The 27,799-nt window shown below is 40.9% G+C and overlaps 1 protein-coding gene across 5 annotated transcripts in view; it reads right to left on the bottom strand.

The window, feature by feature from the left end:
* The window catches only part of ENTHD1 (ENTH domain containing 1), a 165,418-nt gene that overhangs the window by 73,485 nt on the left and 64,134 nt on the right, over positions 1–27,799 (bottom strand). For all 5 annotated transcript variants that reach the window (XM_031656283.1, XM_031656282.1, XM_031656281.1 and 2 more), the window contains one exon: positions 23,884–24,004. In XM_031656283.1, the coding sequence (XP_031512143.1) occupies positions 23,884–24,004 (121 nt within the window). The remainder of the gene's footprint in view (positions 1–23,883; positions 24,005–27,799) is intronic.

Below are 27,799 nucleotides of genomic sequence, written 5' to 3'. Positions count from 1 at the left end.
GCAGTGGTAACATTTGAGTCCTTTCTCGATCTCATTTGTGTGACTTTTCTACCAGTGGGTTTTATACTTTCATGTGTTTTCATGATGGTAAAAATCAACCTTTTGCTTCCAGGTGTGGGACTCCCTTAAGTATTTCTTGTAGGAATGATCTAGTGGTGATGAATTCCCTCAGTTTCTGCTTGTTTGTGAAAGACTAATTCTCCTTCATTTATGAAGGATAACTTTGCTGGGTATAGTGTATTCTTGGCTGGAAAGTTTTTTTTTCTTTTATTTCAGGACTTTGAATATATCAACCCAATCTCTCCTTGTCTGTAAAGTTTCTGGTGATAAATCAGCTGTTGGCCTGATAGGAGTACCCTTATATGTGACTAGATGCTTTGCTCTTGTTTTTAGAATTCTCTTCGTTTTTGATGTTTGACAGTTTGGTTATAATGTGTCATGGAGAAGACCCTTTGGGGTTGTATCTATTTGTGAATTTCTGAGCTTCCTATATCTGGATGTCTAAATCTCTTAATAGACTTAGAAAGTTTTCAGCTATTATTCTGTTAAATAGGTTTTCTATGCCTTTGGTCTCTTCACCTTCTTGAACATCCCAGATGTGTATATTTGTTTGCTTTATAGTGTCCCATATGACACATAGGTTTTGTTTGTTCTTTTTAAAAATCCTTTATTATAGTTTTTTTGAGTGTGTCTGCTGGGGTTATTTCAAAAGACCTGTCTTCATGCTTCTAAATTGTTTCTTCTGCTTGCTCTAGTCTATTGCTGAAGCTCTTTGATAATTTTTTTTTAAATTTTATTCATTGGATTTTTCAGTTCTAGGATTTCGGTTTGGTTCTTTATAATATCTATCTCTGGTAAATTTCTCATTTATATCCTGAATTGTTTTTCTGATGTATTTGTATTGTTAAGCATTTTCTTGTATCTCACTGAGCTTCTTTAACACTATTATTTTGAATTCTTTTTCTGGCATTTCATGATTTTTTTTTCAATAGAATCTACTGCTGGAGAATTATTGTTCCTCTGGAGGTGTCATATTTCCTTTTTTCATGTTTGTGTCCTTACACTGATATCTGCACATTTGGTGTAATTTTTTGGATTGGCTTTTGTAGGGGAAGACTTCTCTCTGAGGATGTATCTATGGTGTTGGTTGGGAAGGACATGTTAGCTTTGATTCTGAGTGCATGCAGTAGTGTAGTCTCCATATTATTTCTTTGGCTATAAACAGCATCGGTGGTGTCTGTGATTTCCTCAGTGGCTTAGGCTGTGGTTGTTAGGGGACTGTGGTGAGTTTTTCTGGGGACAGGAATGTCAAGTCAGCCAGTCCTTGGGCCCCAGCAGTGGCAACAACAGGCTGAGGGTGCCTGTCCTTGGGCCCCTGGGCAGTAGAAACAGGCACTAATGGAAGCAGGTCCAAACAGGCCTATTCTTGGGGTTCCAGGTGGCTTGTTCTGGAGCCAGCAGTGGCAGTAGTGAGCTGGATGGATGGGCGAGTCCTCTGTCCCCTGGGCAGTGTGTGATGGCAGTAGCAGTGGTGGGACAACCCTTGGTCTCCAAAGCAGTATGTACTGATGTTAGCAGTAGCTATGATGCAGTGGGCAGTCCACTCCCAAGGACTCTAGGTAGCATGTGCTGGCTGTGGTGGTAGTGGCAGGCTAGGTGGGCTCATCCTCAAACCCCCAGAGGGAATGCACAGATGCCAGCTACGATGGACAAGGCAGGATAATCTCCAGGTCCCTAGGTGGTGTGTCTGGGCCCTGGAGGGCAGTGGTGCTAGGCCAGGCAGGCTTGTCCTTAGGCCCTCTGGTTTTATACTCAGGCACTGGCTGTAGTGGGCAGAGTGGGGTGGTCTCCAGGCTCCCTGCAGTGGAATTCTCAGGTGGCTACAGCAGTGGTGGCAGTGGATGGTGGGAGCCTGTCCTTGGTATGTGCACAAGTGTGCTTCGGCCCTGCCGCAATTAGAGGGAGGGGAGGGTGTGCTCACAGTGGTTTCAGCCATAGGCAGGTAGTTCTCAGGCTCCAAGGAGCATGCACTTTGGCTCCTTTTGTCCCATGGGCAGCCTCCCTAGTGCACCTCCATTCCCCCAGGCTGCTGGACACTGTGTGCTTGAGTGGTGGCAATGCAGGATTTTTTGCTCCTTAGTTCAGCTAAAATCCAGGTTCTTGTCTCACAACCAGGAAAAAGTAGGCACACAGACACATTGAAAGGTGAGGAGGGTGGAATTTATGAAGTGAAAAGAAAAGTCTCAATAAAAATGAGGGGTCCTGCACACAGGTTTTCCACCTCAAAAAACTGAATACCAGGCCACCACACATAAGCTGAAGAGGCTAGGCTCTCCCGCAGCATAAGGCATGAATTCCTGGTGGCTCCAGCCCATTCTTCCAGTGTACATTCAAGCTCTTAGTCTGAGCCACTCCACATTGATTTACTTCCCTTACTGTGCATGTGTTAAGGGACAGAAGTTTTCACTGTGGGCATTTTTAGGCAAGCCCCCTGTGTACAATGACCTGTGTGGCATTCGGCTATCTCCTGTCTCTATCACTGGGGACCCTGTCACTCTGCTGGGTCCAACCAGTGGCACGCTGCTGCAACCTTCTGGGTAGATGGGGGTTGGAGGATGTCAGTGGAACTCCCAGGATGTGCAGATGCAGGGGCTGTTAGGCTCCAGGGCAGGATGTAGTCTGGTGGGGGCTGGGCTCTGAAACTGGCACTGTGCTACAGCTGCTTAGGACTTAGGGAACGTGTGGGAGCCAGCACGAGCTCCCTCTCTGCAGCAATCTGTTGCACAGTCTCTAGGCAATTCCCTATGCTAGTCTGGGGACCACAAGGTTGAGGAGTTCTCCTGTAGCTAAGGTTACAGGAGTCCACACTAGACCATGAGGATTTCTCACTTATTTCCATACTGGGGAGCCTCTCCAAGCTCCCAGCCAATCCTGGCCAAGATGGCTGCCTTGCTTCCCTCTGCTCCTGTGCCTCAGGTGTTTCCTGTCATTTCTCTGTTGAATTCCAGTGTTTTCATTTAGACGCTCTATGTGAAGTGTGATTATTTACTTACTATTTTGGTTCTTCTTTGTGGAAGAGATGAGTGCTAGATGCCTTTAGGCAGCCATTTTGAAGCCCCTCTCTATTCTCTTATTATTTTGGCAACTTCCAATCATGTCAGTCTGAGATTAATCTGTGAGAATCCTGGGTGTCTAACCTAGGCATGCTTTCCTCCAGAAAGGATCTGTGTTTTTCTCAGGAGCCTGGGAACTAGAGTCAGTTTAGCCTCCTTGAATGTTCCAACTTCATGCAAAAGTCTGAGGCCCACCTTCCTCCCTTGCTACTGGTTCAAGGCTTAGTTTTCTGATTTGTTACTGATATAGCATTTGCCTTCAGGGAAACCTGCCTTTGGATTCATTTACATTCATAGCTCCCTGCTCCAATCAGGTTTCAGCTTTGGGTTTATTTGGTTTGTGCAATTTTTGTTCTGTTTTGCCCTTAGAGATTTCCTTTAGCTCCTATGGATCCAACAATGCATTAAAAGATCTTTCATCCAGAATCTAGGTTTGTTTTTCTAATGGCATGAGAACCTTGAGGTTGTCTAGTCCACCACACTGCTGAAAATGTAAGGAGTCAGTAGTATACTTTTTACCCTGGAGACAATGAAACGCCATTAAAGGCTGTTTGAAGAGGAAGTGACATGATTAGATAGATAGGAGTGAGGCTGAGACTGAGGAGGTCACTAACAAAGGTATTATAACAGCCCAGGCAGGCGATGATAAGGGCCCAAAGTATGGAGACAGATGACAGTTAAGATATGATTACCATAGACTTATCACAATTGAGTGATTATTTCTGAATAATTAAGCTGTTCCAAGTTCATAGGTAGCAAAGCAATGGTAATTATCATTACTAACCACAAAGCACTCCTAGGTTTTTCTTTTCTAAGTTAAATGAGTCAAATTCTTACAAGGAAGCAAAACACCTTTTAAATCTGTATTTATTCTAAACATTTGACCTTGGCAAGAGCCACAGCTGATCTCTGTAACTGCTGTAGTAATTGCTGTAACCCTTTGCTTATCAAGATTTGTAATTGCTGTAGTCCTTTGCTTATTATCTGTCTTAAGGCCACATTGCATGTGGATCCAACAATACAAAAGAAACATCTGTTGCAAAACTCTCTAAGGCACTTATAGAGTGGCTTTGTTGTACAATAATGCTATCATATTACACACTTACAGACACACACACTCATACAAAGAGATACTACAAAATATTTAGAAAGGAAAAAACATTTGTATGCGCCTAATCAACCCATCAGAAACAAGCTTATTCATTGTCTACTTTGCCTAGTCCTCTAAAGCATCATATTCTGTTGTACGGAAGGTAGTAATATAAAGAAGAAGATGACTACATTTTGTTAAAACTGCTAACTTCAGGAAGAATGAAGCTGTAGCTTAAACATGTTGAGCTGTAATCAGAAACAAGGGCAATGACTGACTACTAGATTTCTCCCAGAATTTCAGTAAGGGACTGGGCATGTTTGTTAATGACCTACATTCAAGGTTTGTTGTGTGTGTTTTTTTAAATAGTAATGAAAGGTTCAGATTTCTAAATTGCATAGTAGACATACAACCATCATCCAGAAAGCACAGTTAACATGGTTTTGTATTTGTTTTTTCAAGGAAGGAGAGCCATATTAAAGAAACAGGAAAAACAATCATCTAAGTTCGGATTTAATTATTTTAGTGCATTGATGTTTAATATTCCCAGAAGAGTAAATGAAGGATTTTAAATGGGTTTTTCATAGCCACCTCAAATGTAACAACACATCTAAAATATAGCTCTTCATATATCCCCAAAACCTATTATCTCCCCCATCCTCCCCTTCTCAGTAAATAGAACTAACTATAGGGGTGAAAAAGGTGTGATACCCTTCTTCCCCATCATAAGGGTCATGGCCAGCACTCCTGTAACAAAAACATGTTAACAAGAGGAAAGTATAACAGATTTATTTCATCACAATTTTATACGACATGGGAGTCTCCAGAGATAAAGACTCAAGACTCAGAGAAAACTGTCTGTTTTTATGCTTAGGTTCGATGAAGAATGAACAGCCGTGTAGATTTGTGATTGGACAAAAGGGAATGATCTGATGCTAACAGTCCGAGTGGGGAAAGCCAGCAAGGCCTGTTTGTTCAGATTTTTTTGGTCTCTCTGTGTGGCACTCTTTCCTTCCCAGTACAGGGCAGGACCCCTCTGGAATGAGGGTCTTATGACCTATTATCAGGCAAGATAGGTCAGAGAATTTCTTTTTAGCCAGCTCCTACACAGAAAGGCAGGGGAAGGTTCAAGTAGTATTTCTAGTTTCTATGACCCACCTTGGGGAAGAGGAATTCTCATTTCTATGGCCTGCCTTGAGAGAGAAAGGGAAACAGGAGAAAGAAGGGCAAGAGAAGAGCAAGGAGAGCCTTTGCTTCTGAGGCTCTTCCGATGTCCCTCAGTTCAAAGTACTCGGCATACCCAAGCACCATGCTTTGGGGTATTGTTCTCTGATCCCCAACAGAGCGCCATCACACACTCACTTCTCAGAGGCAGAACACTAACAGCCATCTTTCTTTCCATCATTCTGACGATTAGTCATGAGGAAATCCTGAGGGCCAAACTCCAAAGTCTATCTCAAATCTGCCCACTTTCTTCCATTGCCAGTGCCTCTGTCCTCGGTCATGGTCACCTGGATAGTCAATATAGCTTCTTCCTTATCTTTCTGCTTCTGCTCTCCCTTCCTCCCCCATCCCTAATTTATCCTCCCCAATTTATGTTTAAATAAACATAAATCAGATTCTATCACTCCTCTGCTTCTTATGTTCCTGCTGTCTTCGGAACAGTCTAAATCCCCCCACAGGACTTCCACTGCCCACATGCCGTGGCCCCTGCCTATCTTTCTCTGATCTCTCACACCTCCATCCCCTCATTTGCTAATTCTAGCCACACTGGCCTCCTTGCAGTTCTAGAAGCAAACTAACCTTTTCTCCATAATGGAGTCTCTGAATTTGCTCTTCCCTCTGCTTGGAATGTTCCTTTCCAGCCTTCTTCATCCTTCTCGTCTCACCTCATAACATCTCTGCATAAAGGCTTTCTCTGACTACTCTAACTAAAGATGTTGCTCCCATCATTGCTTCATGAAGCTCCTTGTTTATTTCCTTCATAGCACATGTTACAATCTATAATTATTTTGTTTATTATCTATCTTCACCAGAACAGAAGTTCCTTGAAGGCAGAGTCTGCCATGTTTACTGCCATAAATCCGTGCTGACTATAGTGCCTGACAGAAACTTATTAAGTATCTGCTAAATTAAAATATAATTTCTCAATCTTCCCTTCCGGAATTTTACTATTTTACAATTAACACCTGGATGCTTGATAACCATGCTTCACTTGATGCTTACAGCAAGTTGAACAATGTCTGGGTTTTGACTCTAATTTAGGGTGTTAATTTTCTAAGTTAGGGTCTAGAGATCACCTACTATATTGCCAATCAATAAATATAATAGCAATACTTCTCATCAGTATCAAAATTAACAAATGGCTTTATTAACAAATTATATGGCTTTATTGAATAGAAGTGTTTCAACAAAGAATCAATGGTCTGGTCAGGTGCAGTGGCTTGTGCCTGTAATCCTAGCACTTTGAGAGGCTGAGGCAGGAGGGTCACTTGAGCCCAGAAGTTCGAGACCAGTGTAAACAACATAGTGAGACCCTATCTTTACAAAAAATAGAAAAACATTAGCTGGGCATAGTGGGATGTGTCTGTAGTCCCAGCTACTCAGAAGACTGAGGCAAGAAGATCCCTTGAACCTGAAAGGTTGAGGCAGCAGTGACCTGTGATCATGCCACTTCACTGTAGCCCAGGTGACAGAGAGAGACTCTGTCTCAAAAAAAAAAAAAGAAAAAGAAAAAGAAAAAAGTAAAACAAAACAAAAAACAAAAGGCTGAGTGAAGTGGTTCATGCCTGTCATTCTAGCACTTTGGGAGGCTGAAGTGGGAGGAAGGACTGTCCAAGAGTTCAAGACCAGTCTGGGCGACATAGCGAGACCCTGTCTCTACAAAAAATTAAAGAATTAGCTAGGCGAGGTGGCACATGCCTCTAGTCCCAGTTACTTGGGAGGCTGAGGTGGGAGGATCACTTAAGCCTGGGAGTTCGAGGCTGCAGTGAGCTGTGTTCGTGTTACTGCACTCAGCCTGGGTGACAAAGACTCTGTCTCAAAAAAAAAAAAAAAAAAAAAAAAAAAAAATTGATAACCCTGAGCACTTCTCTATATTCCATTTTCCTCTTTAACCTCAGGACTTCCCCAAACTTTTGCTCTTTTCTCTTCGATACATTACCAGTTGCTGATTCATCCAATATTCAGTTCAACAAAAATTAATTCAAAGTCTACTATGTACTGGGCACTGCGTTAGGAACTGGGTGTACAAAGGTGAAAGGATAACAATTGGAGGATTAACAGACATAGTCTCCCTCCCCACAATTCCACATGTCACTGAATCCCCAAGGCCCTTCCCCAAGCACAGGTTCCTAAAGATGAAGCCACCATTGCCCAAGGGGAAGGCACATGATGTGTCCAGAGATGAAAGACTTAAAATCAAACAAACAAAAGCCAGATTCATATATAACAGATAAAGATCTGGGAAGTATACTGGCTCCCCTCATGCCCACCCCTCCATCTAAGCTTCTAGCCCAGACTGAGAATCCTCTGAGGGTAGAGATCTGCAGCAAGAGTCAGATCCTGGCAAGGGCACCAAGGATGTCCCTGGCGAGGGAGGCCTTGCATCTTGAGCCTATCAAGGGCTAAGTCTTGGGAGCTGCGGAGACCAGGGAGGGGCTGGTCATCCATCTATCCAACAAGTATTTCCTGAGCACCTAATATTAGCTAGCCACTATTCTAGGTACTGAGTGTTCTGTGAAAAAAACAGAGAAAAATTCCCCCTCTCATTCTGCTTTCATTCTGAGGGTGAAGAAGATTTCTATTTGTTTCCTAGGTGGAGCCTGAAAAAGTGAGAAACACTTCAGAATTCCCTCAACCCTCTTCACCTCACAGCTGAAGGATGGAAAACGCAGAACAGAAGTAGAAACTGGGAGGGTGTGAAGGGAATATCTGCATCAGCCACTCAAAATCCCTTACTATGTGAGATGTGTGAAAGACTAGCAGTTCTTACGCATTAGAGAATTAGCTGAGCGAGGGTGGCAGAAGTGAAAGGGCTTCAGGTTGGGGACACGGAGGATATAGAGTGCATGGCTTAACTGTGCTAAGCAGGGCAGTGCTGCTAAGATATCAATGAATGTGGGCAGAAACACAGCTGGACAATGAAAAACAATGGGATCAACTTCCCCTCAGCAGAAGTCAGTGTGAAGAGATGCCCAACAACCCAGGGACCAGATATTTCCCCCATCCCCAGAATTATGATGCCAAGCAGGTCCGCAGAACTTTGAGGTCATTCTCAAGAGCAAGAGGGAGAAAACAGGAAATCCTGAATTGACTGAGTTTAAGATGGAAGTGACTAAGAAAACAGAATAAGCAAGGTTGTATTTTCTGCCACAGGAAATTTAAGGATTTGTTTTGTTTTGTTTTTTCCTTTGGGCACACTTGAGATCATGGCTTGAAAGTATGGTGTCCACAACTAAGCATGAATAAGATGCCATCTTGCCTTTGGGGGGCTCTTCCAGTTGCCAGATGGCCCTCTGTCCTTTCTCTACCCACCTCTTCTAAGTCACCACTAAGACAGCCCCTCAGCCTGTTCTCTGCCCCCCAGCCTTTCCTCATTCACTTGTAGCCCTCTGCAACCTACTAACTTCAGTGAATACCCCAACATCTAGAAACTCAGGGGAAATCAATGCTACATATCTGGGTTCCTGCCACACCACAGACAGATCCTGGCTTCAGATCAGACTTGAAGTGATATGAAAGGAAAACCTAAATAAATAATATCTGGGCCAGTGCCAATGCCCACATGCATTCCCTATTTCCTTAAACATTATTTAAAATTCTATGTGTTTTGAGCACTTCCTCCTTTTCAATAGACTCTCTTTAGCTAATGTAACAATCAAGTGTCAACTAGGATGAGGGAAGTTCTACAAAATTTCAAAAGAGAGCTCTGATAGTAGGGAACCTCGCTGGTGAGCTTAGAGGACTCCCAGTGTGCTGGTCATGCTGCTCTTCTTTTAAAAAGCCATGATGAATCTGCTTTGAAGACACTTCTAAAGTATATGCAAAAAATACAAAAAGCACTGAGAGGATGGCTTTTTCAATTGAAGGGCATTTCCAATGATACTTATTCAGCTAACAGACATTTAATGGGGCACTTACTATGTACTAAGCTCTAGATTAGAGGCAGAAACTAGAATGATGAACAAGACACAGCCCTTGTTCTCAAAAAATTACAGTTGCATTGGTTTGATGGTGGGGGAAATAATAGGCAAGGACAACCCAGCAGAATCGGCACCAGATCTGAGGCAGGCACAGGGTGTCTTCAGAGCCTAGAGGAGGAGAATAATAGCCCCTGCCTTCAGAATGCCAGGGAAGGCTTCCTGGGAAAAGTGACATCTTAGCTAAACCCCAAGAATGAGCAAGATTCAGACAAATGAATAGGAGTGGAGGACGGAGGCAAGGGGAGGGTTTTCCCTGCTGAGAAGCGTGCACAGCTTGAGAGAGTATGGTGTTTGGGGGAAGCAGTTCAGTGTATAAAGCTGGAACAGCAGAGGCTGAGGGAAGAAAGGAGGTTAAAAGTGAAGCTGCAGAGGTGAGCAGAGGCCAATGTGGGAAGGAGCTTACCTGCCATGCTAAGGTGTTAGGACTTTATCCTAAGGGAGCTTCTCGGAATTCTGACTGATCAGAGTTTCATTTTAGAAATATCCTAAGTCTCTAATTCTGTTTTGACCCCTGATTACTTCCCTAACTTGCTCACCTCCAATCTTTTCTTTACAATGCATTCAGTCATCTTCCTGCAGCAAGGATCTGGCTGTATCATGTCCTTGCTTAAAACACGTCAAAGGCTCCCCATTGTTTTTTGGACACAATAAAAACTTCTCAATATGGCTTATCCTACGTGCCACTTTGCCAGGGAAGCTCCAGGTTTACATCTGTTATCCTGGCATAATTGTTCACTTTCACTCTCTAAAGTGGCCTGGCTGAACAATAAACATATGGCCACCTCTTCCACACCTGGTATTAGCCGAAAGGCTGGGAAACAATATGGTCAGCTTTACAGATAAGACCTTGCTCACCTCTTCCAGGCCTCTCCTGCCATCCACCTCATCCTAAGGCTCTGCTAAACTTCCTTCCGTTCTTCAAACTGGCCAAGTCTCTCTTGCCCCTTCCTCCTGTTCCTCCCACCCCAGCCTCTCACACACTGTTCATGCTGCTTGAGATTCTCTTCTCTCCTCACTTGGTTTGGCTCATTCTGTGTAGTAGGCAAAATAGTGTAGTGAACTGTTTTTCAAACTGTGGGTTGTGACCAATTAGTGGGTTGTGAAATAAATTCTGTGGGTCACATCTAATTTTTTTAAAAAAGTAAAATGACTAAGATAGATCAAAGCACACTGTCAATAAACATTGTTTTGTGAAACTGTGAAGCTCTTGTATAGGGATGTGTGTGTATGTGTGTGTGTATGTACCGGGTCATGACATAAAAGGCATTTCTCACTGTGGGTCACAGTCAAAAGGTTTGAAACATCAGCGTAGGCTCTGGGGTTACACCAGCAGCTTGGTCTAAATGCTGACCCTGCCACTTCCTAGTTCTGTGACTGAGGGCAAGTTTTAAAAAATCTCTTTGTGGACTTTCTTCATCTGTCTCATAAGATTGTTATGAAGATTAAATGAGCTTGAACATTTAAAAGTATACCCAGCACACACAACATGAGTGTTGGCTACTGCTACTATCATCACCCATCCCTCTGGTACCAGCTTAGACATCACTTTCTCCAGAAAGCGCCCCCTGCCGTCCTAAAGCAGGGTTGGGTGCCCTCCTGTACATGTTTGTGTCCTCTCCCTATTCTGATACCTCATTTGTTTGATTAGGTCTGTTAAGCCATTAGACTGGAAGCTGCATAAAGGCAGGAACTTGTTCACCATTGACTGCCTAGCAGTTAGCACAGTGCTTAGTGCATAGTAGGCATTTAGTAAATTTCTGTGGGATGAATAACTTACCCTTTGAAAGAAATATACAGCTGTTTCATTCTAATAAAAAGTCAACTTGGAACTTATACACTTGAGAAGTCATGGTTATTTTAATCAAGAATCTGTCAGTTTAGATTAGTCTTCGTTCTCCTAATTTGAACTGTCAAAGGGGTTGTATGACATTGTTATAATACACACACTCATTAGTAATGGGAAAAAGAGTTTAGGTTGGATGGCTTCTTGACCTAAAATTCATAAATAGTTCAAAAGTCAGTGCCTCTTAATATTCTTTTAATCATCACAATAATGAAAAAGGTGGCCACTGCAGATAAAGAAAAGATGGCATGTTTACATGTACTTACCACCCTTCTGGTCTTTTAATTGACTTCTTCTGCAACTGTGGCTTTGTTTTATTTTTTCATTCATATCAATGAAAGCCTTTAGTAGTCTCATTTATCTCTGTTTTTCATGCATGAATCATGCTTTCCCATATTTTTAAAGTAAAAAAGAGGGGGGAAATTAAGTTTAAAAAGGTTTTAATTGGATGTCTTAATGTCAACCACATAATACACATTTACTATGTTGATACCCTCTCGAATTTCTACAGTCAGTTCTATAATTTGAGGCACACTTTGCAATGCTCTGATGATTGATATAAAGACACTTTTAAGGAAATGTGAAGGCAAGCAGCAGTTTCTCCCAAAATGGAGGACATTGTAAATGCATCCAATTTATGAACAACACAAAAAACTGTATGCAATGGCTTGCAAAGTAGTCTACATGTCTAGATGTGGCCAAAGAACACAGTCCAAAGTCAGTGCTGTGCTAGTGGTAGATTCACTAGGATATCAGAGAGTGGTCTGGGGACTCCCGGGTCACACTATTCCTTCCTAAATCAGTTAGACACATAGTTACACAGTAAGTCAGATGCTGATAAGCGCTATAGAGTGAATGCGCAGGGAAGAGGGAGGAGCACCACTGGCAGTGAGAAGGTGTTGATTTTGAATAAAATGTCCAGGAAAGCCTCCCTGAGACTGTAACATCTTAACAGGATGTGAAAAGAACGAGAGTGTGAGAATGTGCCATGTGTGTAGGACTCAGAAAAAGGGCACTGCTCTGGCACACTGGAGAGGGAGCTTAAAAGCTCTGTGAGATGGGACTGTCGGGATGGATCTATTACATACAATTTGCTCAGCCACTTTTAATTGCCTTGGAGGACACTCCTTTCACTAAGGCATTTAAAAAGCATACCTTAATGGGGCACCAGCAACTCTAAAGAGCTCTGTAGTGGTTGTCATCTGTAGGCTGAGATGACCAGGGATAACAGGGATGGTGCAATGGAACTGGGTTTCCTGATCTCACTGGGAATACTGGGGTCCTGGAGCAGTCAAAGCAAATAGCAGTGCTTAACTCTTGGAGATGAGCTAGGCACAATAATCATAGTAAACCACAGGGATGCCATGGTATCAGTTTTCTGTTTTTTGGTTTTTTGGTTTTTTTCTTACTTTCAGGATGTGTGGTGGTGGTTAATGAAACACAGGACCTATGGAAAATAGATAGGCAGCCTACTAAGTGAACTTAATATAAATAGGAAACCTAACTACTGTCATTATAGGGGATTCATGGCCTCTTATTCAGCTCCTAAATCTAGGCCAGTTCACACAGCAAGAACCTCTTGAGGGGAAGGTCTGAGCCCTTTGAGAACGAATCCTGCAATGTAGCCACAGGTGTGTATAGTAAATCTTCCCCTAAGCCTTCCCTAGAGGTACCTGAAGCTATTCACAACAATGATGGTACTTAGTTAGATAAGCACTTATTTGATATTGGCTCTGAACTGACACTAATTTCTGGAGATCCAACAATGCCACTGTAGTCTACTGGTCAGACGGGGAACTTACAGAAACCAGGTGACACATGGGAAGTCTTGGCCTAGGAGCTACCTCACACCGAATCCAGTTAAACCACAGACCTACCTCTAGTTATTTCCATGGTCTCAGAATGTATGGTGAGAATAGACCTGCTTAGTAACCTGCAGAATCCTCCCCACTGCTTCCACCACCATGGAGTTCAAGTTATTAGGGTATTAGAGAGACCGGGCAGAACCGCTATAATTATATCACCTCCCCTCTAAAAATCTTTCTGGGGAAATTACAGAAATTAGTGCCACCATCAAAGATTTCAAAGTTGTAGGGGTAGTGATTTTTACCACATTCCAGTATAACTTGCCTGTTTTTCTGAAAAGCCACATGGACTGTCGAGGATGACTGTAGATTATTGCAAATATAATCAGGTGATGGTACCAAGCATAGCTATAGTTCCATCTGTGGGCTCTTTACTAGGGCAAATCACAGCCCCAGACATCCAATATATAGGTGTCAACCTAGAAACTTTCCTAAAATCCCTATTAAAGATAATGAGAATCAGTTAGCCTTCATGTGACAGGAACCACAGTATACTGTCTTTACTGTCTTGCCTCACGGTTGTGTCAACTCTGCTATGTCCTTCAACAGAGGCAAGAGGGACCTTAAATTTCTTGAGGTCTGTCCCACAGAACATCACACTGGCTATCACACTGATGACACAGTGCTAACTGGACTAATGCAAGAAGTGGCAAGCACTCTTGATGCTACATGTATGTAGGAGGTAGCCAATAAATCCTGGGAAAGATCAAGGGAATGCCACATCTGTGATGTTTTTAGAGTATCCGCTGGTCTGGAGCATGTCAGGATATCCCCTCTAAAGTCAGAGACATGTTATTGCATCTGAAATGCCCAACATAAGGAAAGAAACATGATAATCATGGGCCTCTCTGAACTTTGGAGGCCATGGGTATGCTGCTCTGTCTATTTCCTGCCAGTTTTGAGTGAGGACCAAAGCAAACAAAAGGCCCTGCAGCAGGTCCAGGCCTCTGGATAAGCTGCCCCAACACCTGGATCATATAACTTAGCAGAACCAATGGTAAGGGAAATGCCTGAGGCAGACAGGTGATCAGTGGAGCCTCTGACAGGCAGCAGTAGGAATATCACAGAGCAGACCTCTAGGAGTGGACCGCTAGGGTTTTGGAGAAAGGTCATGCCTTCTTCTGCCTACAATTATTATCCACCTAAAAAACAACACTTGGCTTGCTACTGTACCCTGATAAAGACTGAATGCTTGACCACAGGACACCAAGTGACTATGTCAACTCATGTTATGGGTGTTACCTGATCCACAGAAGATGAAACTGGATGTACGCAGTAGCATTCCACTGTCAAATCAAAATGACACAGATGAGAGCTGGGCACAGTGGCTCACACCTGTAATCCCAGCACTTTGGGAGGCCGAGGCGGGCAGATCACAAGGTCAGGAGATCGAGACCATCCTGGCTAACACGGTGAAACCTCGTCTCTGCTAAAAATATAAAAAATTAGCTGGGCGTGGTGGCGGGCGCCTGTAGTCCCAGCTACTCAGGAGGCTGAGGCAGGAGAATGGCTTAAACTCGGGAGGTGGAGCTTGCAGTGAGCCGAGATTGCGCCACTGGACTCCAGCCTGGGCGACAGAGTGAGACTCCATCTCTTAAAAAAATAAAAATAAAAATAAAATAAATGACATAGATGAAATCAGTCCTGAAGCCCATGTAAACAATGCAAGCAGGTGGCTCATACTCCATGGAGCATGATCCCACTCCTTCACTGCCTCTCCCTCAACCTACACCTAGAGCTTCATGAATAATTCTCTATTGTCATTCAAAAGGGGTAAGTATAGGATTGGTTTAAACATGAAATCAGCCAGGATTGCTAATACGTCAAGTATGCCAGCGCTACCCAGAAGTGGGTAACTGCCAAACTACAGCCCCACTCAGAAGTGCTCCTGAAAGACCGCAGGAGAATCCTCTTAGTCAACAGCACTGGAAACAGCACATCTTCACACAGGACATCCTGGAAGACAAGATATCCAATGGGTGCTGGCCAGGGACTCAGAAAGAGTAACAAGGAGGCATGTGGATTGACCTTTCAGGATGTGCACACAATGCGAAGATATTTATGTCACTATAAATGCTTGCCAGGGGACGTTCACTGTGGAAGAGGTTCTCAAAAATCAGGTGGGAAAAGTGCTCGACTTAGTGGCTGTCAGTAATAATCTTCTTTCCTAGTCATTCCAGTGGTTGTTCAGCGGGCCATGTAGCAAGGATGACCTCAACAGGCAGGGGCTCAACAGCATGACTGCTCCTCACCAAGGAGACCTGACTACCACAGATGCGGAGCATCCAAAATGCCTGGAGTGGCAGCTGATGCTACATCACTAGCAGGGAAAACAGCCAGTTACCAGGTGGCAGGTTGATTACATTGGACCCCTTTGTCATCTTCTTTTTTTTTTTCTTCTTTTTGAGATGGAGTCTTGCTCTGTCGCCCAGGCTGCAGTGCAGTGACACAATCTTGGCTCACTGCAACCTCCACCTCCCAGGCTCAAGCAATCCTCCTACCTCAGCCTCCCGAGTACCTGGGATTATAGGTGTGCACCACTATGCCTGGCTAATTTTTGTGTTTTTAGTAGAGGTGGGGTTTCACCGTGTTGGCCAGGCTGGTCTTTTTTTTTTTTTTTTGAGACGGAGTCTCGCTCTGTCACCCAGGCTGGAATGCAGTGGCCAGATCTCAGCTCACTGCAAGCTCCACCTCCCGGGTTTACACCATTCTCCTGCCTCAGCCTCCCGAGTAGCTGGGACTATAGGCGCCCGCCACCTTGCCCGGCTAGTTTTTTTGTATTTTTTTAGTAGAGACGGGGTTTCACTGTGTTAGCCAGGATGGTCTCGATCTCCTGACCTCATGATCCGCCCGTCTCGGCCTCCCAAAGTGCTGGGATTACAGGTGTGAGATACCGCGCCTGGCCCAGTGCTTTGTCTTCATAGGGAGAGACACATTGTGGGTGTAGCTTTGCCTTCCCATCCAGAAGCCCTCTGCAAGCACCACTGTTCGTGCACTTACAGAACACCTTATTTATTTTCACAGCACCTTACGAACAACCCTACACAAACTAGTCCAGAGTATAAAAAAGAGCAAATACATTCCAACTCTTTTTGTGAGTGTAACATGACCTTAGAATCAGAATATGACAAAGAGAATTTTAGAAAAAACAACCCTAGCTAATTTACTCATATAGATGCAAAACTCCTGAATAAAATATTAGCAAATCAAATCCAGTAATATATATCAAAGATAATATATCATGGCCAAATTCAGCTTATTCCAGGAATTCAAGTTTATTTTAATATCTGGAAATCAACTAATTTATGAAATTAACAGCCTAAAGGAGAAAAACCTATAACTACCAATATAAATGCTAAAAATGGAGAAACTCAACATATAGTCAAGACAAAACTGTTAAGGAACAGAGATCTGCAAAAACATGAGTTAAACCTCTATCTTGATGACAAAATGTTTAAATCATTCTCTTTAAGTCTAGGAAGTCCATGATCACACTTTCATTCAGCACTGTATAAGTCATTTCACCTAGCATGGTATGGTAAGAAAACAAAATACAAAGTGTATGGCTTGAAAATTAAGGAATAAGTTCATTACTATTTATAGATTAAATGACTTTCAACATAAGAAACCCAGAAGAATCTACAGATAAACTGGGGAAACTGGTAAGAATTAAGCAGATCTGCTGGATACAAAATCAATATACAAAAATTAATTCCATTCATTTTCATCAACAAACAGAAAATGCAATTTATAAAATGACACATTTTACAGTAGCAATGAAAATACATTACCTCGGACTAAACCTATCAAAGTACCTCGGACTAAGTACCTCGGACTAAGTACCTCGGACTAAGCCTATCAAAGTACCTCGGACTAAGCCTATCAAAAGATAAACAGAACCTGTGTGAAAAACTATAAAAAAACACATTAAGGAAGAATTAAATGAATAGAATGATTGGATATCATAAAAATATCACTTCTCTGAATTGACTTAAAGATTCAATGTAGAGCCAATCAAAACTCCAACAGGTTTTATTCAAGAAACTTGACAAACTTTCATGTGTGAAAGCAAAGGGTCAAAAATAGCCCAAACTAATCCCACCACTTTGGGAGGCTGAGACAGGCAGATCCCTTGAGTCCAGGAGTTCGAGACCAGCCTAGGCAACATGGCAAAATCCCATCTCTACAAAAAAAAAAAAAAAAAAAATTAACCAAGTGTGGTGGTGTGAGCCTGTAGTCCCAGCTACTTGGGAGGCTGAGGTGGGAGAATCACCTGAGCCCAGGAAGTTGAGGCTGCAGTGAACTGCAGTTGTGCCACTGCATTCCAGCATGGGCGACAGAGTGAGACCTTGTCTCGGGGTGGGTGGCGGGGGGGAAGCCAAAACATTCCTGATGAAAGAAAAGTCATCAAGAATTGTTACAAAAGTGATGTGATTAAAACTATTTATCAGTGCTGGGTTGGCCATATCACTGATGGAGCAGAATAGGGAGGCTATAAACAGTTCCATGCACATATGTAAATCTACTTTAGGTTACAGATGGCATTGCAGTTCACTTGGGAAGGGACCGACTTTTCAATAAATGATTCTGGGACAGCTGGCTATCCATTTAGAGGTAAAATCGGACTTCTACCTCAATCATATACCAAAATTAATTCCAGCTGCATTAAATATTTAATTGTGGGAAGCAAACTATAAGAAAATGTTAGTCTATATAGAATTATCTTTATAGTCTTGAGATAAGAATTTCTTAAAATAACACAAGATACATACAAAAAGTACAAACCATAGAGAAAAAAAATTCTACCTCATTAAAATTCAGAACTTCTGTTATTCAAAAACTCCATACAAAGTGTAAAGACAAGTCACAAACTGGAAAAACGTTTATGAGATATGATACTTAGGCTCCAGAATAAAGAACTCCGACAAATCCATTAAGAAAAAGACAAACAACCAAACTGAAGAATGACCAACAGACATGAACAGACGTGTCAGATGAGGAAACGTGGATGAGTCATACCTATGAAATGTGTCGACATATGAAAATATGCTAAATTTCATTATAAGAAATACATTTTAAGACCGGGTGCAGGGGCTCATGCCTGTAATCCCAGCTGAGGTGGGTGGATCACCTGAGGTCAGGAGTTTGAGACCAGCCCGGCCAGCATGGTGAAACCTCGTTTCTACAAAAAACACAAAAATTAGCAGGGTGTGGTGGTGGGTGCCTGTAATCCCAGCTACTTAGGAGGCTGAGGCAAGATAATCGCTTGAATCTGGGAGGTGGAGGTTGCAGTGAGCCGAGATCGTGCCATTGCACTCCAGCCTGGGCGACAAGAGTGAAACTGTCTCAAAAACAAACAAACAAACAAAAACAAAAACAATGATAAATATTTTAGAACAAATGATACCCACCCATTAGACTGGATTTTTCTAGGGGAAAAATTAGTGAGGACACACAGCAACTGCAACTAGAACTTTGGAAAACAATCTGGCATTACCTAGCAAATTTGAAGATGTTCATATTGAATTGCATGGCAATTTTGCTTCCAAATATATGCCCTAGAGAAACTCCTGTCCATGAGAACCAGGAATCGTGTACAAATATACAAATGTAGAAACAGCATTATTTACAATACAAGAACTTGACACATAATGAGGATAGTATTCCACAGTAGAATAAACAAATGCATTATAATATAAACATACAATGAAATACTATACAGCGGTGAAAATAGGTGAATCAAGAAATGATATTGAATGATAAAAGTCACAGAAAAATAAATTCATAATGACTCTACTTATGTAAAGTTCAAGAGCCTGTGAAACGAAATATATGTTGCTTAGAGTATAAACATGTAGTAAAACTATAAAGAAAAGCAAGGAATAATGAGTAAAGAGAGGTTCCTCTGGAGGTAAGGAAAGGGGTAAGTCAGCGAGGCAAGTCCCTAGTGCTGGTGGGGGTGTGAGGGAGTAAGACCTCCTCTCTGCTGCAGGCCAGAGTGTGAACAGCAGATCACTGCGTGCCTATGGAGGGCAAAGGCAAGGGAGAAAAGGAGAAGAACTGAGGATTCTGTACCACAATAACTTTCCTACTTTATTTTTGTCTTGAGCTGAAGTTGCCAAAATCATAACATGGAAATTAGAACCATCTGTTGACAGGATAAGTTAGTGAACTGGACAGAATTTACCAAGAGAAATTCAGAATAATGTATTTTAGAATCTGTGTCAAATCACGGAAAAATATAAAGCAAGCCTATTTTATTTGGGAGGGGAAAATAATGCCATTTCATCATTGTTTATAAAAGTAAAAATACAGAAATAACCTAAATGACCACTGGTTAAATAAAAGAGTATACATTAACACTATGGTACGCTGTTATAGTTGTTGCAAAAAATTAAACAGACCAGAACAAGAAAAGTGAACCAATGGAATAGAATTGACTTGTTAAACAGATACTATTTAGTGCAGGTTAAAGAGTCATTTCAAAACAGTAGAGAAAAATAGACTAGTCAATAAATGTTGAGACAACTGGCTGCCCATTGCCCTTATCTAAAATCATTCGCAAATACTTTAAATGCACATGGATTACAGAAAATTTAAAATAAAATATGGGTGAATATGTTCTATAAACATGGTATAAGAAAAGCCACCTTAAAAACACAAAAACCAAAAGCTATGAAGAAGAAGAGGAATAAATATGACTAAATAAAACATAAAACTTCTACAAAGACACCATTAAGAAAGTTGAAAGACAATTCACAGGTTGAAAGATATTTGCAACATAAATAGCAGAGAAAGAATCAGATGTGTGTGTGTGTGTGTATATATATATAGCTATAAAATCAATTTAAATGAAAAAAAATCCAAAAGAAAAAATAGGTTAAAAAACAGGTAATCCATAGAAGAGGAAATAGAAATATCTACTCAATATGTGGATATATGCAAATTATACCTACTATGTAATGCAACTTTTTACCCAAGTGATAAAAACATAAGGCTTGAAAACATCACGTGTTGGTGAGGGTGTGGTGAACAGGCTGCAAACCAGGGTGTGAATTGATACTGATATTCTGAAGGGCTGTTTGGCTGTATGAATTACGATGAAAATGGGCGCAAATTATGACCCAGAGAATCCATTTCTAGGAGCACACCCTAAAGAAACATTCACATATGTGCACAAGCTTATTCACTGAAGCATTATTTGTAACAGTGAAAAACATCCAAATGTCATCAGCAAGGGAATAAGCTATGATAGCCAGGATTGCAGGAGTTTTTAAAAATATGGCAAATCTCTACATATTGACATACACTGAAGGACAGCCAAGTGATATTCTTAAGTTAAAAAAAGGCTTCAGAAAAATGCAGAATAATGTTTTAAAACAAAGTCAATTATATATATTTTTAAAGGTACATGTATGTATGTAATACACAGACAAAGGTATCGGAGATAATCACCAAACTGGTAATAGTTCACTCTGGGGAGGGGACTGTGTTGGGGTAAGGGACAGTCAAGAGAGGTTTTGACTTTATATTTGAATTTTTAAAAATTAAGAGTATATTTACTTATATAATTTTAAAATAAAAATTTATAAAACAATTAATATACAAAATTATAAACTGTATAACAGGGGAATGGGCAAAGTCCTCTGGGAACATAGTGAAAGGAGAAACCAGTTTAGCAAGCAGAAAGATTTTGTAGCAGTTGTGACATTTTCACTGGGCCTGGCTATTCAAATAGGATTTTGTCAAGGATTTATAATTTGATGGAAGATTGTGGCAGATTATATTTTCCAAAGATGACTATACCAACATATGTCTCATCCAATATGCTTTTCTTTCGATATGACATTGACACTCCTCCATGGAGAGGTTGGGGAGGGTCTATGTCCCCACCCCCTTAAACTTGGACAGGGCTTTGTGATTGCCTTGATGAACAGAATGAGGTGGAAGTATTACAGCATGACTTCTGAGATTATTCAACTTCTGTCTGGTCCTTTCTTTCATAAAATACTCATCCTTGAAACACAGCCACGATGCTGTCAGGAAGCCCAAACTAGCCTACACGGAAAAACCACATGAAGAGGCTCATGTGGGGAGGAACTGAGGCCTCCAGCTGACAACCAGCACCAACTGCTGGACACGTGAGTGAGCAAGCCTTCAGATGATTCCTGCCCCAGCCTTTGTGCTCCCTGGCTAAGGCTAGATATGCATCATGGAACAGAGACAAGCCATCCCCACTGTGCTCTATCCTAATTCCTGACCTGAGAATCCTTGAACAGAATAAATGATTATGCCACGAAGTTTCAGTGCAATGTGTTACACAGTCAAAGTAACTGGAACAAAGACATTCTAAAGAGAAGACAAGTAATGGAATGTCACAGGGCACTGTGAGTACTGGCAGTTTTAGGTGATGAAGCCCATAGTCTGGCTGGGACCAGACTATGAAAAGTACTTGTATGGTACTATTTTAAAAATTAGACTTATCCTATTGCCAGTGGAGAACTGTTGAAAGCTTTTAAGCTGGGAAGTGAAATGCTAAGATCTGCATTTTAGCAAGATACCTCTGAGACTACTGTAAAGGAAAGATTGCAGAAATGAACGACTTAAAAATAGAAAAAGCCCCTCTGATTAAGATGGATCCCAGTCAAGTAAAATGGTGGGATCCCCGCTCTGGCTACATGTTTTTGACTTTTTCCTCTTTAGGATTGCTTCTTATGCTCATTTATACTCAATTTCACTTGTATTAAAATGTTAGGAGGGAAAACTTCTGTCCATACAAAAACCTGCCACAGATGTTTAAAGCAGCTTTATTCATAACTGCCAAAACTGCAACCAAGATATCCTTCAATAGGTGAATGGATAAACTGTGGTACATTCTATTCAGCACTAAAAAGAAAAGCGCTATCAGCTCAGTGCGGTGGCTCACGCCTGTAATCCCCACACTTTGGGAGGCTGAGGCAGGTGGATCACAAGGTCAGGAGATTGAGACCATCTTGGCTAACACAGTGAAACCCTGACTCTACTAAAAATACAAAAATTAACCAGGCATGGTGGCACGCGCCTGTGGTCCCAGCTACTCGAGAGGCTGAGGCAGGGAGGCAGGAGAATCGCTTGAACCTGGGAGGTGGAGGTTGCAGTGAGCCGAGATTGCACCACTGTACTCCAGCCTGGGCGACAGAGTGAGACTCTGTTTAAAAAAAAAAAACAAAGAAAAGAAAAGAGCTATCAAGCCATGAAAAGACATGGAGGAACCCAGAGTGTTAATTACCAAGTAAAAAAAAAATCTAAAAATCATACATACCATCTGATTCCAACTATATGACGTTCTGAAAAAGGAAAAACTATGGAGACAGTAAAAAGATCACTGGTTGTTAGGGGTTAGTGGGAGGGAGGGACGAATAGACAGCACAGAGGATTTTTAGGGTAGTGAAACTACTATGTCTGATACTATAATGGTGGATACACATCATTACACATTTGTCCAAACCCACAAAATGTATAACACCAAAAGTGAACCCCAGTGTAAACCGTGGATTTCGGATGATTATATGGCAATGGAAGTTAATTGATTGTAACAAATGTACCACCCTGGTGTAGAATACAGGGTACATGGGAAATCTTTATTTTCTGCTCAAATTTGCTGTGATCCTAAAACTGCTCTAAAAAAAGAAAGTCTATTTTTAAAATCTTAGGAGAAAAAAATGTTAGGGGGTGTCAGAATACAAAAACATTTTCCTTAATGCTCTTCTTTCAAGTTCTGGATCTAAATCTGTTTAAGAATACAAAGCAAGCTGTCTAAAAATTATAACCACTTATAACTAATTATCTATGTGACTAATGCCATCCTTATACAAACATCACTATAACCCCCAATTTCTTGTTTTTGTGTTTATTAAAATATCCTCATCATTCTCACAACTTGCTTTGTAAGAAAACTCTATAAACATGAACTTGAAAAAGAAAATAAACCTATACTAATAAACTCTAGCACGTATACACTGGATATTATAGATCTATATAAGGAGAAAATGTGAGATACATGGTCCAAGGATATAGGTGAGAACATATAACTCAAAACATAAAAAGCCACCTCTGTGGTAAGGGAAAAGATGCCTGTATGAATATAAAAGCAAAGATTTATAAGGTGATGAAAGATACTAATGAGAACGTTTCATTCTCATATTGGCAGAAGATCTTCCATTCTACTTTCTGAGAAAATCAAGAGGACGAATGCATTGAAAATTGAGAGTTCATGGAGAATAGAGACAGGATGCAGTGACTCAACAGTGAGTCAGTCAGATCCTCAAGGATCCAGAGTAGTCGCAGAGCCCAGTAGGAACTCAATCATGTAATTTATTGGAGGCCAGTTTTGTATAATTTTATACTGTGCCTTTCTCTAATGTTAATTGTTCAAGAGATGATTAACCAATTTGTGGCTACTGTGCATCTTGCCTTTTCACATCTTCACTTAATGCCTGCCTTTGAAAGAGGTCATAATTTAAATTCTTTATGAAAAATAGGAACTAAAATTAATTTTCGATTTAAGGCATGTAGTCAATTTTTGAAACAATGAAAAAGGAAAAAGTAAAACAGAAAGAGAGAAAACACTGAAACAAATGGTAAAACAAGATTATAGGACCATGTTGTGGTTTGAATTTATCCATGCTAGTTCTATCCCTCATTAACAAAGTTAAATAGAAGCCAACGGTTGCTGTATTTCACAAAATAAAATCTGATAAATAAACTTCCTATTCCTTAACCAATTTACCTGCACCCAAAAGATTACAAACTTCTGCAGCTTCTGACAAGCATGTGATTGGAGAGACAATGGAAGGAGGTGTTGCTAGTAAAGGCAGCTTTGGATCATCATCAGAAAATGTCATCAGGTCCTGACAGAAAACACGAGAACATGAGAATTGAAGAATAAAATTAACATCACTGGATGGACAATTTATGGAGCTACAAAGTATCTAAATGTGCTACCATCATCATAAACACATTCTGATTTAATTAACTCAAACATACATCTATCACGTGGCTGTCTACTGGGCGTAGGGAGGTTTTCTGCCCTTGGGAATCCCCACACCTTGCTGAAGACACTTTGTGTAGATAGCAAGGATTTTGTTTAGGGCACTACCTTTACCTACCACCCTTCAGCATCCTTACAGCATACTATCTCAGAGGCCAATTATCTTGTCTCATTGGTAATCATAAAGCCAGCTGTATGTATCTTTTATTCATGTTTAAAACTTTTAACTTTTTATCATCAAGTAAAAACTAGATACAAAAGATAATCAATCCAATCATGCAGGTCAAACAATAATCAAATGATGGCTAATCTTGTTTCATTTATATCCCTACCATGCCTCATTTGTGATCTGTGACAACCTGTTTCACTTTGAGGCAAATCCTAGAATAATCCCTTGTTTCATTATGTATCTCTGCCTTAGTCCATTCCGGGTGCTGTAACAAAATACCATCAACTGAGTGGCTTATAAACAACAAAAATTTCTTACAGTTTTGAAAGTTAGCAAGTCCAAGATCAAGGTGTCAGTACAATATCATACTGATGTCTGGCGAGGACCTACCTCCTAAACAGTCATTTTTTCACTATAACCTCTCATAGAAGAAGGTGACCAAGGAGTTCTCTTGGCCTCTTTTATAAGGGCACTCATATTCATGAGGGCTATGCCCTTATGACCTAGTCACCTCCCAAAGATCCCGCCTCCTAATACCATCACTTTGGGGGTTAGGATTTCAACTAAGAATTTGGGAGGAAAACAAGTGTTCAGATGATAGCAATCTCTAATTGATAATAGCTGCATCAAACTGATAAACTTCACAGTTCCTAATGTCATCAATTACCATAAACTGTTCATATTTCCAACTTCTAAATGTCATAAACAGGTTTTTCTACAGCTTGTTTGAAAAAGGATCCAAATGAAGTCTATAGAGTAGGTTTACTTGGTATGTTTCTTTTTTTCTGTGAACTAGGGATTTTTCTCCATTGTAATTAACATACAGTAAAATGCACAGACCTTAAATGTAGAGCTCGATAACTTTTATCATATGAGTATACAGTTATATAGTAACCACATTTCCTTCACCCAGAAAGTTTCCTCAAGCTCCTTTCCAACTGATACCATCCCACCACCCTGCATCATGACCGCTATTCTATCCCTATCACCATTACTGAATTTTGCCTGTTCTTGAATTTCATATGAATGTAATCATACACTATGTATACTTTTGTGTCTGGTTCCTATTGCTCAACATAATGTACATGAGATTCATCCATGTTTTGCTGTATAGTTCCTCCCTCCTTTCCTACCTATAAGAAAGGAGGGACAGATTACACAAAAAACATATGTGAATGTATCACAATTTGTTTATCCATTCTCCTGCATATGGATAATTTCCAAAGTTTATCTATTATGAATAAAGCTACTACGAACATTCTTGTACAAATCTTTTTGTGGACAAATGCACTCATTTTTCCTGGATGCTACACGGTAGTAGTATAGCATTTCTAGCTTATAGGACAGGTCTATTTTTAACTTCATTAGAAATTGCCAAACCATTTTCCAAAGTGATTTACCACTTTTAAAAATGCAACTTTGAGTTCATTTTAGTTCCACATGTAAGAATTAATAGAGCCTATGTAGCCTTTGCCGTGTTTCTTCCAAAAGTAACATCTTGCAAAATTGTAGTACAATATCATACTCAGGATATTGACATTGAAGCAGTCAAGATACAGAACATTTCTATCACAATCACAAGAATCCTTTCTGACGCCCTTTCATAGACATACACTCCCTCAACAGAACTAATCTGTTCCTAATCGCTGTTTCATTTTTATAGTTGTGACATTTGAAGAATGCTATATAAATGGAACCATATAGTATGTAACCTTTTGGAACTGGCTTTTTTAGCCTTGCATAATTCCTAAAGATTCATCCAAATTGTTTCATTTCAATAGTTTCTTCCTTTTCATTGCGTAGTAGCCTTGATACAGATGTAACATAGTTTAACCTGTAAAAGGACCTCTGGGTTGTTTCTAGATTTCGGCTATTACAAATAAAGCTGCTGTGAACATTTGTGTACATGTTTTTGTATGATATACATTTTCTTTTCCTTTTTGAGACGGAGTCTCAGTTTGTCGTCCAGGCTGGGGTGCAGTGGCACCATCTTGGCTCATGGCATTCTCAACTTCCCAGGCTCAAATGATCCTCTCACTTCACCCTCCCAAGTAGCTGGGACTACAGGCACGCGTCACCATGCCCGACTAATATTTTTTAATTTTTTTTTTTTTGAAATGATGTGTAGCCATGTTGCCCAGGCTGGTCTTGAACTGCTATGCTCAAACAATTCACCCACCCTTGGCATTCCAAAGTGCTGGGATTACAGGCATGTGCCACCGTGCCAGCCTAGATGTTCATATCTCTGGTATAAATTCCTAGGAGGGCAGTTGCTGTTCATATAGTAGCCACGTTTAGATTTATTAAAAAGTACCAAACTGTTTCCCAGAGTAGCTGTACCATTTTGCATTCCTACCAGTAATATATTAGTGTTTTAATTTCTCCATATTCTCACCAGCATTTGGTGTTGTCACTACTTTTTTACTTTAGCCATTTTGATATTCATTGCATGTTTAAATTACATTTTCCTGAAGGCTAATAATGTGGAACAACTTTTCGTGCACTTACTTGCCATCTGTATTTGCTAAAATGACTGTTCATAACATGTGCCCATTTTCTAATTGGACTGTTTGGTTTTAAACTGGTGAGTTTTAACAGTTCTTTAAATGCTCTAGATATTAGTCCTTTGCCAGATATGGGGTTTACAAATATTTTTTCCCAGTCTGTAGATTATTTTTCCATCCTCTTAACCGGCTCTTTTGCAGAGCAAACATTTTTAATTTTGATGAGGTCTGATTTATCATTTTTCCTTTTAGGGATCATGCTTTTATCCAGTTCTTTTTCTTTTTTTTTTGAAATGGAGTCTCGCCTTGTCACCCAGGCTGGAGTGCAATGGTGCGATCTCGGCTCACTGCAACCTCCACGTGCGGGTTCAAGTGATTTTCCTGCCTCACCCTCCCGAGTAGCTATGATTACAGGTGCGTGCCACCACTCCCAGATAATTTTTTGTATCTTTAGTAGAGACGGGGTTTCATCATGTTGGCCAGGTTGGTCTTGAACTCCTGACCTTGTGATGCACCTGCCTCAGCCTCCCAAAGTGTGGGGATTACAGGCACGAGTCACCGTACCCGGCCTCAGTTCTATATCTCAAAGATTTTTCTCCTATATTTTCTAAAAGTTTTATAGTTTACATTTAAGTCTGTGATTAACTTGGAGTGGATTTCTATATAAGGCTTAGGTTGAGATTCATGGTTGTCTGAATGTCCAATTGCTGTAGCACCATTTTTTGAAAAGGTTAATCCTCCTACACTGAATTTCTTTTGCACCTTTGTCAAAAATCAGTTGGTCATGTTTGTGTGTGTCTATTTCTGGGTTCTCTATTCCGTTCCACCGATCCAAGTGTCTGTCTCTCCACCAATACCGCACTCTCTTGAATACTGTAGCTATACACAGGCATTAATATCAGGCAGAGGGATTACTCCCATTTTGTTCTTCCTTTTCAAGACTGTTTTAGCTATTTTAGGGCCTGTGCCTTTCCATATCAAT

Source organism: Papio anubis, chromosome 16 (assembly GCF_008728515.1).
Source record: "Papio anubis isolate 15944 chromosome 16, Panubis1.0, whole genome shotgun sequence".
Taxonomy (NCBI): domain Eukaryota; kingdom Metazoa; phylum Chordata; class Mammalia; order Primates; family Cercopithecidae; genus Papio; species Papio anubis.
This window is presented reverse-complemented; position numbering and strand designations above follow the sequence as displayed.